This window comes from Thermomyces dupontii (genome assembly GCF_041956625.1).
Source record: "Thermomyces dupontii strain NRRL 2155 unplaced genomic scaffold VTN31scaffold_1, whole genome shotgun sequence".
NCBI classification, from domain to species: Eukaryota; Fungi; Ascomycota; class Eurotiomycetes; order Eurotiales; family Trichocomaceae; genus Thermomyces; species Thermomyces dupontii.
This window is the reverse complement of record NW_027192307.1, coordinates 3,518,627-3,532,792: the sequence shown is the minus strand read 5'-3', so window position 1 is coordinate 3,532,792 and position 14,166 is coordinate 3,518,627. Positions and strand designations below refer to the sequence as shown.

At 52.7% G+C, this 14,166-nt stretch overlaps 5 protein-coding genes across 5 annotated transcripts; 2 read left to right on the top strand and 3 right to left on the bottom strand.

Moving 5' to 3' along the window:
- Positions 1-555: 555 nt before the first annotated feature.
- Positions 556-2,028, bottom strand: VTN31DRAFT_1325 (uncharacterized protein; the record flags this gene model as incomplete). Its single annotated transcript, XM_069401370.1, has 1 exon — positions 556-2,028. The coding sequence occupies one exon, from the start codon at positions 2,026-2,028 to the stop codon at positions 556-558; it is 1,473 nt and encodes a 490-aa protein (XP_069264181.1).
- Positions 2,029-2,097: 69 nt separating this feature from the next.
- VTN31DRAFT_1324 (uncharacterized protein) lies at positions 2,098-2,604 on the top strand (the record flags this gene model as incomplete). Its single annotated transcript, XM_069401369.1, has 1 exon — positions 2,098-2,604. One exon carries the CDS (start codon positions 2,098-2,100, stop codon positions 2,602-2,604), a length of 507 nt encoding a protein of 168 aa, XP_069264180.1.
- Positions 2,605-3,663: 1,059 nt separating this feature from the next.
- On the bottom strand, positions 3,664-4,293 carry VTN31DRAFT_1323 (uncharacterized protein; the record flags this gene model as incomplete). Its single annotated transcript, XM_069401368.1, has 2 exons — positions 3,664-4,152; positions 4,210-4,293. The coding sequence occupies 2 exons, from the start codon at positions 4,291-4,293 to the stop codon at positions 3,664-3,666; spliced, it is 573 nt and encodes a 190-aa protein (XP_069264179.1).
- Positions 4,294-6,206: 1,913 nt separating this feature from the next.
- VTN31DRAFT_1322 (60S ribosomal protein eL27) lies at positions 6,207-6,916 on the bottom strand (the record flags this gene model as incomplete). The annotated part of the gene is made up of 4 exons (XM_069401367.1): positions 6,207-6,214; positions 6,269-6,605; positions 6,795-6,850; positions 6,907-6,916. The coding sequence occupies 4 exons, from the start codon at positions 6,914-6,916 to the stop codon at positions 6,207-6,209; spliced, it is 411 nt and encodes a 136-aa protein (XP_069264178.1).
- A 784-nt stretch (positions 6,917-7,700) lies between these two features.
- Positions 7,701-14,153, top strand: VTN31DRAFT_1321 (uncharacterized protein; the record flags this gene model as incomplete). Its single annotated transcript, XM_069401366.1, has 2 exons — positions 7,701-7,786; positions 7,850-14,153. The coding sequence occupies 2 exons, from the start codon at positions 7,701-7,703 to the stop codon at positions 14,151-14,153; spliced, it is 6,390 nt and encodes a 2,129-aa protein (XP_069264177.1).
- Positions 14,154-14,166: the final 13 nt, after the last annotated feature.

The following is a 14,166-nucleotide window of genomic DNA, read 5'->3' as shown; positions in this document are numbered from 1 at the left end:
AGTTGCACACTCCACTAAACCTAATTAGGAAATATTCTTCGATAAATGCACACTATCATACACTATACCAAACTTGGTAATACTTTATGGATAAATGCACACTCCGCTATACCTAATCAGGTAACTTAAGATAATTTGAAGGGATGCACACCCTACTGTGATGAAGTACGAAGTTCAGAGTTGAATTGTTTAACCGTCGATGCTGGTGACACGAAAAGCGTTGCAAGAAACGAAGATCGAAGGTTGGGTGCAGGGAGGGTCGAGGTTATGGCGTGCGTATGATCATGAAAATATAAACAGCAATGTATGTGCTCCGTACGGAGTACAATAAACGAAAAAATATATATACGAAGGATAGTTATATCCGCATGAAAAGCAGAGAAGCCAGCAATGCGGAAAGTGCAGTGATTTACACAGTTCAAGGGACACTCAATTCATGTCAGAATGATCCAGAAAGATATGCGTGACCTTTATTGCACACCAGAGTTCGAGATGGACAAAATCAATCATTACAAGCCCATAACTACCTAACCTCTACTCCGTACAGACGAGTATCTAATCCAGACGCATCGTTATAAAAGTACCACCTTCGACATTCACAGTGCCTAAGCGCCTTGCACCTCTGTTGTTGCGGCCCCCGCGGCCTCGGCCTCGTGAACCGTGCCCTCCACGACGTGCTCCGCGAGCTCTTGAGCTCCCTTTTCTGCCTACCGAATTTAATTCATCGTCCACTTGCTCAAACGTCGAAAGAATTCGGCCTGTGAACGACTGCTTGGCGGGTGAATGACTTCGTACGATGGTCTCTGGCTCTTGGACAAGTATGCGGGGATCAATCGCTGTCGATGCTTCTAGGCTCAGATACCAACGCGCATCAAAATCGTCAGGCTTCAGCGACTCGTTACAGGCTTTTCTCTGTTTTAACGTATGTCTGCAGGGAAGACCCATGGACGATTTGAATCGTCCAGTGCAGTGTGGCAACGGAGACCTTTCATCAACGCTCAGAGCGTCCAGCTCTTTCTTCACGAGCTTGAGTGCGTATGACGATACGACACGCAGACAATCTTTGAAAATAAAGTTGTCCAGCCCAGGGTAATGAGTAAATCTTTCTTTCTCGATCGCCTGCCGTGTGTCGTTTATTCTGATTGATAGGTACTCGTGAAGGCGGGTCAGAACGTCACGCAGGTGAGCTTTCCGACTTGGTAGCTCATTCTTTATGACTTTGTGGAAAGACTCAATTCTCGACGTCGCTCGGATACCATAATGAAGATGTTTGTCCGTCCACGCTGGAATGATCTGCTCCTTTTTTGAGAGCCACTGGTTCTTGATATAGTCCACAATGCTGATATACTTCGGGCGATGTTTCTGCTGGAAAGAGTCCCATGCGTCTTCGAAATTTTCTATGGACGACGCATGAAGGACTTTGTTGCAATCCTCTTCTAGCGTTGCCCATTCTTCCTCCACCAGGTTCCGGATGTGGTCATCGGCCACGCCCGCGCGAATTGCATTCAGCTTGATATGCTTCTTCGCCGTGGCTTGTATATTTCTCTTTACGTGCCATATGCATAGCATGTGGTTCGTCTTTGGAAGAACGCGACGTCGAGCAGCCGAAATGCTGCGATCTGCATCTGTCACGAGAGTGTGTGGGAGGTCGAGATTATGTGCCCGGTAGACCTTGATAAGTTGCTCTAGGAGCCAGACATACGACTCCTCGTTCTCCCTCATAAACGCGCCTCCAACCAAGAACGTCTGGTTGAGGCACGTTTGGCCGGTTATATGGACTAGCGGGAGATTGAACCTGTTGGTATTGTATGTCGAATCCATCAGGAGCAACTCTGGAAAGCTCTGCAGGAGCTTGAGAGACTCTTTGTGGAAGAAAGCAACCCTTGTCAATCGATTGATGCTGTCACGCTCATGGAACAGGTAATACCGGCCATCAAATTCCGTGAGCAAGACCTGCACAGGCAATAAGCCATGGAGTTCCTCTTGGATCATGGCATGTCGTTCATTGTACAGATCGCGCATCGTCATTGGCAAAGGGTCCGGTTGAGCGGCCTGGAGGAGAGCCACGCTCTTGGAAGTCTTTAGCCCTGCAGCCAGATGCTCCCTGATGGAGTCCTTCACCGCCCTTCGAGCCTGACGACGATGGCATGGGTGAGCAGATGCGGACGACGGCCCATGATTGTGGTTGGGGTTAGTCACTACCAACTCCCAATAAATGTCATCCAGCATCCGAAGGTTGAGAGAGAACGGACAGTTCAGTTTGCGAGATCCCGTGAATCTTCGTCGTCGGTCTTCCACATGTCTATTGCTCCTGCTCGGCCGCCCACCATGGTCACAGATCACGTAGGTCGTGGCCCTCCGCCCTTTTGTGTTATGGTCGGTGGAGTTTTTGATGGCCAACCCGTATCCGTGTTCCCTTGCCCATTGTTGCGCATAATGGAGGGCTTCATTGCGAGAAATGAAGTCACTTCACTCTGGAGGTGGGGGCAGAGATGGACTCTCAGTCAAGCCAGAAATTTGTTCCATGGGATTCGGAACATCCGGTTGGCCTGGCTCTTCGGCAAAGATGGGACCAATGTCCTGGAAAGCCTGCTTACCCATTGAGCGTCGCAAGCGTCCCGTTCAGAGGCTTCCACAGCTGACTGATAGCTTGGCGGCACTGAACTAACCTGCTCTACGGAATCCTGGACATCCCACGCAGATGATTCTCCCACAACAGAGCCGCATGCGGAAGATTTGCCAACTGAGGCATCATCGGCAGTATAGAACGTATCAGAATCCTCAGAGAAGAATTCGCCTTCCATAGTGACTGTTCTTGTCTCGACTAATGGAACGCTCTTGTCAATTGTGCTTGTCAACACGCGCGAATGTGTCAAACGGTTGCTGGATGTTGGTGCGTCACTTCACGCGTCCGGGTAAGCAAAACCAAGGGAGTGCGAATACAGTACAGACTTCCTTGATGGGATTAGCGCGGAAGTGTGCATCTATCGACATCATTTACCAATCACAGTATAGCGTAGTGTGCATTTATAAGTATATTTCCTAATTAGGCTTAGTGGAGTGTGCAACGAGAAAAAGGGTAGTGTGCAATTATAACGACTCCACTTTACGAGTAACTAGGTTAATTCTCATCGAATCATGACGAGACTAATTTGGCTCCTAGGTGGAGTCTCTCAGGGGGTGTCCCCAAGGGCTGGTCGCCTTGATACGCCTGCTGCTTTGGAGTTGTGGGGGGTTATTTGGGGCTCGGGACACGTGACCCGTGACTAGGGCTGTGACCCATTGTTACTTAAAGACTACCTAATTACCCGTAGTAACCTACGAACAAATGTGTCCAAGCTCACATTCACGTCAAGGTAGGGCTCCGGATTGAAAGCTGTTTTGCTTGGAGGGCACAATGACAGCCAACCCAAATGCTGCCGACAGTCACTACGGAAAGAGTGCTGTGGAAAACTGGAAGTTGGAGATATCGCTCGTCAATTCATAATATCCAAAACACAGGCCACCGCCACCAAAACGCAACTTTTGAAGTCATTATGAACGTGAACAACAGAAAACCAGCCAGAACCCTGTACCATGCTGCCACTAAACAACGAATAAAAACACAACAGAACTCGATAAAAAAGAGACATCAAGGAGGGGGGTATCACGAAGCATCACCGATTAGTGATTGGCCTTGTTGACCGCACCCTGAGCTTGCTCTTTCTTCGCCCCGAGGACCGAACTCAACCAAGCCAGAGATTCCTGGGAGATGACCAGGCCCGTGGAGATAGCGGCCTTGGTCCCAGCGATCAGGCCGTTCCCGCCGAACTTCTTGTATTCCGAGCCATAGGTGTCGAGGACCCGCTGCTGAACGTCGCTGGCAAGACGCAGAGGACGCGAGGCAGTGTCGACGATGGTCTCCTGGATGGACTTTGTGTCTTTCTTGAGGACGGGAAAGCGCTCATCCACCTTGGACAGACCGCTGTCGATCAAGGTATCTGCCTTCTCGACAAACGGGGCGACGTAGGAATAAGGGCCGGAGAGGTAAGGCAGGAACGGCTTCGCGAAGCGCTGATAGCCCTCGTCGGCATATTGGAGGGATTTGGCGCCGTATTTGTTGTTCTTGAACGTTGTGATGGAGTCCGAGATGACGGGGTATGACGTGAGATGCTGGCCAAGTTTACATCAGCAGGGCATCGTCGTTTTGACGGAAGAGGGAGAACATACCGAGAGAGACTTGTAGTGCGGCTTCTCGCCGTTGACGATGGGTTCACCCATGGTGCTCTTGCTCTTGGGTTCTGCGTGTGGCATGGGAGGAGATGGGGTGTGACTGTCTGTCTGTTCGCAGTCAGCGGCCCGATCCTGGATTTCGGCTGCTTTAAATGTCGAACCTCGAGTGTCGCGTCTATTCAAGGGATGGAAAGCAGAAAGGAAGTGGAAGACACAGATGGCAGAAGGAATTTCTCTTGATAAAGAAAAAGAAAAATTTACGAGCCCTAGAGGGCCAGAAATATCTTATGGACCGAAATCTTCCAATGACAGCTCCGAAAGCCCTGTCTGTTATCTCGAGAATTCTCTTTTGCATGTGAAAATCCACCCACCTCCCTACACATAGTCACAGCTACCCTTGGAGATTACAGTGGTATAGACTTGTTGCGAGCACCACCAGCTAGCTATGATGACTAAGTTCTGCTCCTTCCCAAACCGTGTACACTCACTCCTCTGTTCCTTTTTCCTTTTTTTTTTTTTTTTTATTCTAACATTATATTTCTCATCTTCCCCTTCTTCTTCCTGAATTCCTCCATTTCCCCTTCTCCTTCTTGGAGACATTTTTCAATCAAAAGTTCTGATGCAATCTGTTCAAAGCATGGTGAATCTTTGCCACAGCTGAGACTCGAATTTGCATGTGATAGTGGGGCCCTCGCTGTCGATCCAGGCCACCTCGACCAACTCAGATTGCTCGACGTTTGCATGTGCTTGATTCGGTTCGGTCATTTCAAGGTGATGAATCATGGATCAAACCTACATAACCTACATAGGTACATATGGTCCTCTGCCTCGTTTTGGAAAGAGTTACAATGAACCCGAGATCGAGAATTCCCCCTTGAGCTGATCATAAGTCGAAGCTGTTGAAAGCCACTTAAGGTTATCAGATGGCCTCGCCGCTACAGAGTACTCTGCGACGTTCGGAAGTGAACGCACAATCGAACATGAGTGCTCTCAATTTTCATGATCTCCGGACCCAACCATGCCACTATGTAATGCCACCCAGTCTTCATCTTCAGAGCGCACCTCTAACATATCCTCTAATCGTTCCAAATCCTGTCGTGCTATCTGCTAACTACCTCGAGCCTCGCCATGACCAACCACTGTACTAGATTGCCCGGCCTGGACCTTGCTCGAACTTCTTAGCAGCATTAGCTGCATTAAAGATGCCAGGATCCCGGTTCCCTCGAATCTTGGTGAAACTCTGAGAGCCCAGGACAAAGATAATAATCTGATCCGAAGTCGCATCGGCAGAGACCGACACGACCTCTCTCGGCCATCGGATGCCGTGTCCAACTGGCTCGTGAAGCCAGCTTTGCCATTGCAACAGTCTTGCTGCCGAAGATTCCGAGAACAAAACACCGTAGTATTGCATATGACAGTGGCAGTGGAGTGTATTCCACCTGCCATCCATTCGAACCCAGTCTCTGCCTGTTGCCGCATGCCCATAGTAATAATAGATCCAAAGTGTTTTGCACAGTTCCGACTGCAGTATCCTCTTCGCACACAATGCTAGCTCTATGAACTCCTACTGGTGAATATCGGACTATTAGACAGAACGAAATCTACCCTTGCTGTGGTACAAAAGAAGACTGTACGTGGAGAGAGCTACCCAAAGACGAAGGGATACAAAACGGTACCCATGCCCGCACTCACCCGATCCTCTGCTTAACGGGCATCAGACGCCGAGGTACTGCATCAGGAGATTGATCGATGAGATCGACAGGCACCATTGGTTCACCGCAACTAGGTCGTACAGATCGAATGACACGACAGATCAAGGAGCATTGCAATCATAATCGGCTAGGTCTAGCCTGAGTTCATGAAATTTCATGATTGATTTTGGATATTGATTTGTACCGTACATGCGTGGAACAATTCCATCCACTTTTCGGCACCTATCACAAGACCAGATTTGCCTATGCTTCCCGTACCCATGAGACAACCCGACAAGCATTTTAGAATTCTGTAAATCTATTAGAGAGCTGCGCCCATATCTCCAGAAAATGAATTCACTTACTTAGAGGAGTAAAGAACCATCGGTTCTTGCCGCTGAAGTATCGATCCTCGAGCGCCTTCTTCACGGTCTTCTTGGCCTCCTCTCGCTGCGAAACCTCCTTGAAGGTGTCGGCAGTGACTACGCCCTTGAGACCCTCCAGCTCAAGCGTGTACCGCGTGGGCATGATGTGGTTGTAGTTGATGGCCTTGATGAAAGGCTTGATGCGGCTCCGCTTCTCGATCTTCTTCTGGCTCATGCGCCGCGTGACCTTCTTGGGGTAACGCTCGATGCCGGCCACGATGGCGAAGGGGAACGGGTGCGTCTTGGAGCCGGTGTCATTCGGTTGGATGATGACAACCTGTTGCGTGGTTCGAAAAATGAACTGTCAGCGACCGTCTTATATCCGATATTTGCTGCATCCTCTCCCCCCGCCCCCTCTCTGCTATCGTAATTGCTCCCCTCTTCCTGATCGACGTAGATATGGTTTCTCCCGTTCCCAGTGACTACCCCGAATGCCTGATAAAGATGACGGAGACTGCTATCGTACCTTCTTACCGGCGAAACGACCTCGGGTGATGATGGCCACACGGCCCGGCTTGATGACTGTAGAACGCGGTCAGCAAATCGAACATCGATCACGTTAAACCGTGCAAACTAACACTTCGTCATGGCGGATATCCCGGTAGCGGCAACGAGGTCAATGGGTGCTGTCGAGAAGTAGAGCGCAACACAGGTTCCGCGACCAAACTTCTTTTTCTCGCTTAGGTGTAGTGGACGCAGGGCTCAAGAAGAATTTGTGTGCGCGCTTCCGACGGCTCTGATTGGCTCGTTTGGCCGCTAGCGTGCCAAGACACTTTGGGCTTCGATGAGATAAGATACTTCTGCCTCAGGCATTAGAGTTTCCTTCTGAGGTAATACTTGTACTTCGATCTTGGCAGTCCCACCATCGCGGAAAACCAATCGGACCCTCCGCGCGCCAGCCGACGATATCTTTCAACAGCCAATCATCGCGCAGAATATGTTTGTTTACTCCTTCGTTGCTATGGAGAAGATGCCCTTCCCATCGCTCTCCATGGGTGACGGAGCGCGCAATTCTGCCTCGATTCTGGAGTCTGGATGAGTTGGCATCACACCGCTAAACCACAAATGGGCAGTCCAGGCGGCATTGTTTGTCCCAGTGTTGCATAGATAAGAGGGAAGCTCATCGTCGTCCTGACTGAGCCTCAAAACCTCTTGTCATTGTGTCCCTGTGCTTTGTGCTTTTCGCTGCTGTTGAATGTTGATGATTTTATACCCCCCTCGGTTTTCTGTTGTTTGTGTTACGCGTGACGTTGTTACGATTGTTTGGTGCTTGATTGAGCTTCTTGCACTTTCACGCTTGTTTTGGATTTCCACGTCTTTGTCGATTCTGAACGCAGTGTTATCATATCACAGTGACGACCAGTTGACGATCATGCCGTCGATGAAACGTGAGAGCTCTGGGAATATGGATTTGGTTCTGAAGGGACACAATTCTTCCACACCGGATTCGAGCAGACGGTGAGTTTCAACGCTTTTGCAGCTATATCCTCCGGCGAATAAAAAGACTAACAGGAAACTCAGGTGGGATAGCTCTGATTTTGAAAAGTCCTCTTCTTCGCCTACAAAAAGCCAGACCTCCAATCATAGCCCCAAGACGCGCCCGCATACGGCGCCTGGTATCCAAGCCGCAATGGCGAGCTTGACCGAGAAGATGCGCGAGAACTCCCCCAGCCCCTACGTGACGAACCCAATGACCCCAAAGTCGTCTCCGGAAAAGGCTTTGGTTAAAGGCCAGTACCACAAACGGATGAACTCCATGCAGTCGACAACGGATACTCGCTCGGAATTCCGCAACTATCTCGAGACTCGGCCTCCGGAGCGCCCTTTGCGAGCTTCGATATACGAACCCGCGGATAAACAGGCAGACGAGACTCCCAGCAAGTCGCCTGGAGCGTCCAACACGCATGATTCGGATTCGCCGTCTCGGTATTCCTCCAGCCGCTATCTTTCCAAGCCCATCCTTGGGGAGAGCACACCTCCGTCCTCCACCATGTTGGCACTCCAGAACATGCAGGTTCCGGAAGAGAATGACTCCAAAAAATCGTCCAGCTCTAGTCAAACATCGTCCACAAACCCCGACAGCCGCTTTGAGGCGCTTTCGGAGCAAATTCTGAGCCTGACCTCCATCGCCACCAATCTGCAGAAGGAAATGGCCCAGCTGAGCCGTCGGAGCAAAGACAATGCTTCTGATCTTCTCAGTCTGAAAGCTGCCACGAACGCCCGTGATGAGGATATTCGAAGGAGCATCCGGGAGCTGGCATCGAACATCAGCTCCAAGCTGCTGGACCCGGACATTGCCAGCACAAGATCAGCTCCTTACAGCTCTGCGAGCCCTCCATACAGCAGCGACGGCAGAACGTACGACAACTCCCCTCCCGCGCGCAAGTCGTACATGCTACCCCGTATGGCGAGTCCCGGAGCCTACTATGACAGAGAGTATGGACCTGCCCCGGCACCAATCTCCGATGGGTCTGCGAGTATTGCCTTGTTGGAAAAGGTTCTGCGGGAGATGGCGACCAAGGAAGCTCAAGAGAAACTGTTGGAGCTGGTCGATGAAGTGAAGCGACGACCCGCAAAGGAGGGCGGGAGTAAGGAGGCCGACCAGAACATCACGAAGATGCTGGAGGAAATCATCAACCTGGTCAAGGAGAAACAGGAGAAACCACAAAGCGGCGCTTTAGTACGCTCTAATAGCACTTCGAGCGGAGACTCGTCGTCATCTGCAAGTCAACAAGTCGGGCCTCTCGTCGCTGCTCATGCCGCCGATTTCCAGAAGCGGACCCCCAATGAGGAGGTTCTCGACCTTTTGCAGCGGATCAAGAATAGCGTTGCTGAAGGGGGAGGCCTGACGAATGAAGTCAAGGCCCTTGTGCGCGAACTGCGGGGCGAAGTCCTCGGAATGGGGAGAGATCTCGCCCGAAAACTGGAGGAGGTCGAGACATCTCAGCGTGAGGACGCCACTTCTCGGGAGTCACGAGCGGCCGATGTGTCGGCTATCGTCCAAAAGGGCTTGGAAGAACTCCGAGAGAACATGCAGCAGATGATCCAGAAGCACCAAGAGGACATCGCCAAGTCCGTCACGCGCCCAGTAGTTGTTGACAGCAATGAGGTCTATGCCGCGGTCAGGACTGCGTTGGAGGAGTCTCCACCTCAGCCTCCACAGCCGGCACCAGAGATTGTTGGCATGCTGAGGGAGGACATCTTGAACGCGGTGAAAGAGGCATGGGAAACGTACAAGCCGGAAATCGAGCTGCAGAATTTCGGTCTGGAGAGAGAAGAGATTCTCGAGTGTCTGAGCGAGGGGCTGAAGGAATACAAGCCCAAGAGCGAGGACAGCGTCACCTACGACCAGGTGCTGGCCGCTGTTCAGGTCGGCATGCAGACATTCGTGCCTCCTCCCATTGAACCGCCACCAAGTGTGACTCGTGAAGACATCATCTCCGCAGTCAAGGAATGCTTGGAGTCCTTCGAGCTGGCCCTGCCGGAGCCGAATCTCACGAAGGAGGACGTCTTTGCCGCGGTTTCGGAAGCCCTAGATGAGAAGCAATCCGGCCAAGAGGCCAACCCCGGTATCACGCGTGACGACATTGTCAATGCTGTCTCGGATGGTGTCGCGGCGCATCAAGCCGCCGCCCGGGAGTTGGAAGCGCCCAGGGCTACTCGAGAAGATGTGGCCCAAGTCGTCAATGAGGCTCTCGCTTCTCACCTTGTCGAGTTGAAGGACTCCAGCGCTTCTCGAGAAGAGATTATTCAGGTCATCAACGACGCCCTGGCTTCTCATCTGATGGAGCTCAAGGACTCGAGCGCTACTCGAGATGATGTGATCCAGGTCATCAATGAGGCGCTCGCTTCACACCTTATGGAACTGAAAGAGTCCAGCACCAGCACTGCTCGAGAAGATATTATCCAAGCCATCAATGACGCCCTCGCTTCCCACCTTGCTGAGCTGAAGGATTCCAGTGCTACTCGGGAAGACGTTATCCAAGTCATCAATGACGCGTTCGCTTCTCAGCTGGTGGAGCTGAAGGAGTCCGAGACCAAGCTTACTCGTGAAAACATGACAAATGCGATCTCGGAAGCTCTGGAAGCGCACCAGGCGGCAATCGGCGAGCATGGTCTGAACAAAAATGATCTGTGCGAAGCTGTAGAAGCGGGTCTTCGAGCAGCTTTGGAGTCCGAGGACGTCCACCGTAGCGACCAAGTTCGCCAGCAGATCCAGGATGCGGTGCAGGGACTCAAGGAAGAACTCCAACAAATCTCTGCCATGAACAGCCACGATACCGAGCATGTCATCGAGGCCGTCAAGGAGAACCTCGAATTGCTGCGCAACGATGTTGTTTCCTACGTGGACCGGGCTTCGGATGTGACTGGAAAGGACGAGATCATTGACACCGTTAAGCAGGGTCTCTCGCTGTTGCAGGCAGATCTTGAGAGAACGGTCAATGAAGCAGCCGCGACGACGGCAGCGGCAGTCTCGAGCCGCAACCCGAATACGCCCGAGCTGCTTGACGCCATGGAGAAGGAGTTTGAGCACCTTCGTTCCACCCTCAGCAGTCTCCTCATCCGCAACAGCGTTTCTAGTGACAAGGATGAGATCCTTGATGCGATTCGCGATCTTAGTGAAAGCAATGACAAGCATCGTGACACCACGGCCGAGGTGGCGCGGAACCTGAAAGAGGAATTCGAGAGCATCAAGGAGACCCTCTGCATGAGCATGGTCAAAAGCGGCCCCTCTGACAAGGACGAGATCATTGCGGCACTCCGCCAAGGCTTCGAGACGCTCCAGAGCGAGAGTGCTCGAAGCCGGGACGAAAACACTACCGACACCAGCGAGCTCTTGGTGGTATTCAATGACGGCATCGACGCCATTCGTGCCGATTTAGAGAGGATCATCGAGAAGCCTTCGGAGAACGGCAATGCTGAAGTTCTCGAGACTCTGAAAGACGGACTGGCGATGCTGAAGGTTGAAATGGAAGCTTTGCATGAGGCCCAGAAACAGTTCGAGGAGGCGTCTGAAACACGGGGCAAGGAGATCATGCTCGCTAGTGAGAGGACTCTTGCAAGCGACATTGACAACCTCAAGGTTCTTATCACCCAGCTTCAGATCAAGATCGAAGCGATGGAGGCAGTGGTGCAAAACGTCCAGGTGCCCGAGGACACGCTCAAGAAACAGGACATGGATGAGGTTCTCGTGGCTGTCCGCGACGTCCAGTCGTCGGTCACGGAAGCCGTTGCTCGCGAAGTCTCCGCGAACAGCGAATCTGCCAAGAAAGATGACATTGAAATGATCGACATGCGCATTGAAGAGTTGAAGACCAAGATCGATGGGCTTGTCCTTCCATCCGCAGATGAAGTGGCCAAGGAGGAGCATCTCACCGCACTGGAGGCCATTGTGTGCGAATTGAAAGACACAGTTGCGGAGACATCGGCACGCCTGGAGGCCAACGGCGCGACAAAGACCGAGATTGGGACGCTCGAGACGCTGTTGAAGGATATCTGGGTCACCATTGATGATATGAAGACCGCTCAGCAGAAGAATGAACCGGAGCCCGATGAATCCGACGAGTCAGCTCCTGTGCGCAAGCGTGACCTTCAGACCGTCGAGGCCATGATTTTCGAAGTCAAGACACAGATCGACGAGTTGAAGATCCCGGACCCCGACGCATTGCCGTCGAAAGAGGACGTTGAAGCGCTGGGAGGGCTGGTGGCGGCCTTCAAAGAGAAAGTCGACGCGGATGCGGAACTCACTGCCCAGGCATTTGAGGCGAGAAAGGTTGAGCATGGCGGTCTTGCGGACAAGATCGAGGAGGCCAAGGTTGTTGTGGCCGATCTCCGAGACGAGCTCATGAGCAAACTCGACGGCAGCCAAGAGGGACTTGCCGAGCTCAAGACGCTCTTCGAAGGCCTCGCCGTCGCCTCGGAGTCATTTGGCACGGTGGAGAGCATCAAGGAACTCAACGACCTGATCAATCGGGAATTTGAGCGCGCCCGCGGGGAACATGAAGCAGTCAAAGTGGAAATGGAGGAGCGGAACACGGCGGCATTGGTCAAGCAGGACGAGAACCGCGCTGCAATCATTGAGGATCTGGGAGCCAAAATTGAAGAGAAGACGGCTGCGGTCCTCAGCAAGTACGACGAGATGCAGGCCATGCTGGAGTCCAAGTTCTCGGAAGTCGAGGCACGGGATGCCGTGAACGTGGAGAACCTGACCAGCACGAAGAATCTTGCGGAGGACATCAAGCTCGTGATCGGCGCCATGGGCGACAGCGTGAACGAAACATGCGAGCGGATGTGCGACGATGCTAGGACCTTCTTCAACAGGGTCGACGAGTCATACAACAAGATGGAGTCGCTGCACACTGAGTTGAAAGATGCCCAGGAGCAGTCAAAAGCTGAGCTGGAGAAGACCTCGGCCACGACCAGCCGCGTTGAGACGCAGCTGTCAGAATACCAGCCCCAGATTCTCAGCGCTATCAAGGACGTTTTGGCCATTGTTAGCCAACACTTTGAGCACGCGCAGAAGTCCACCGAGGAGCTCAAGACGGACCTGTCTGCGATTCCGAACGTCATTCCCCAGATGCTACCGGCGCTGCCGCCACCCGAGCCGCGGGAGATTATCGTGCCGGAGAAGTACGATGACACTGAGCTGCACAACAAGCTGGACGTCATCGTCGCCCACGCTGAAAATACGCAAAAGAACATGGCCAGCATGGATAAGCTCGACGAAATCCACGAGAAAGTTATGGCGACCTCGCGAGAGATCACGGAAATGGTCGCCAGACAGTCTCAACTCGTGGTGGAGGACTACGAGCGCAAGAAGCGGGAGGCCGAAGAGGCGGCATATGCGCTCGAGAGACGGCTTGCCCAGAAGGAGAAGATTGAGGAGGAGATTCTGAACCTGAACGAGGAGAAGGAGTCTCTGCTCAAGGTGATCCAGACGCTCAAGCGGGAGAAGGAAGAGCTTGTGAAGCAGAACACGAAGCTGAGCAAGGAGCTCTCCGGCCTCGAGACTGCTCTGGAGATCCGTCAGGAAGAGCTGCAGGTCATGGAGGATCGCGCGGAGACTTTGGAGCGCCGCATCCTCGAGGGCGTTCTCGACCACGCACGCAGCGTTCTCCTCAGCCGGCCCGGAAGCAACTCGCAGCTCATGAACCTCAAGAGGGTTCCGAGCTCCGCCAGCACAGCGACGCGGGCGTCTCGCGTCAGCACGACAAGTACGGCCAAAGACGCGCGCAGCCTGGCCAGCAGTGGTGTTGGAATGGCCCTCAAGCGACAGCATGCGATTAAGAGGAACCATCACGGTTCACAGTCAACCGCCTCTTCAACCTCAGCCAAGGAACGCCGCATCCTCAGCTTGAGTCACGTCACTGGCAACAAGGGCTCCGGGAACAGTGTCAAGCGCAGTCACTCGGTTCGCTCGAACATGCCGTCGCGCAAGGTCTCGTGGGGCACCCCGGATGTCGTCGCCAACAAGGAGAATGAAGCATTCCCGGAGCCGGACGACCACAGCAGTAGCGCCAGCGAGACTGAGACGGAGCTCCGGACGAGATTCACTGGAACGTACACCGAGAGCGCCGTCTCCACGAACCGCCAGCCCAGCTACACCAGTTCTGTGACAGGTGCAGTGCCGGAGCAGCAGGAGTCGATACTCGAGGTAGATGAGGATGAGGAACGACGCTCACGTGGTGACAATGATCAGGAAAGCTATCAATCGGCGGACGAGCACGATCCGGACCCGGAACCATCCGAGATTGACGCTGAGGTCAAGCACCATTCGCAGACGGACAGCGGCATTGGCACGGAAATTGCCAGTAATGCTGCATGAGATGGCACAGGAC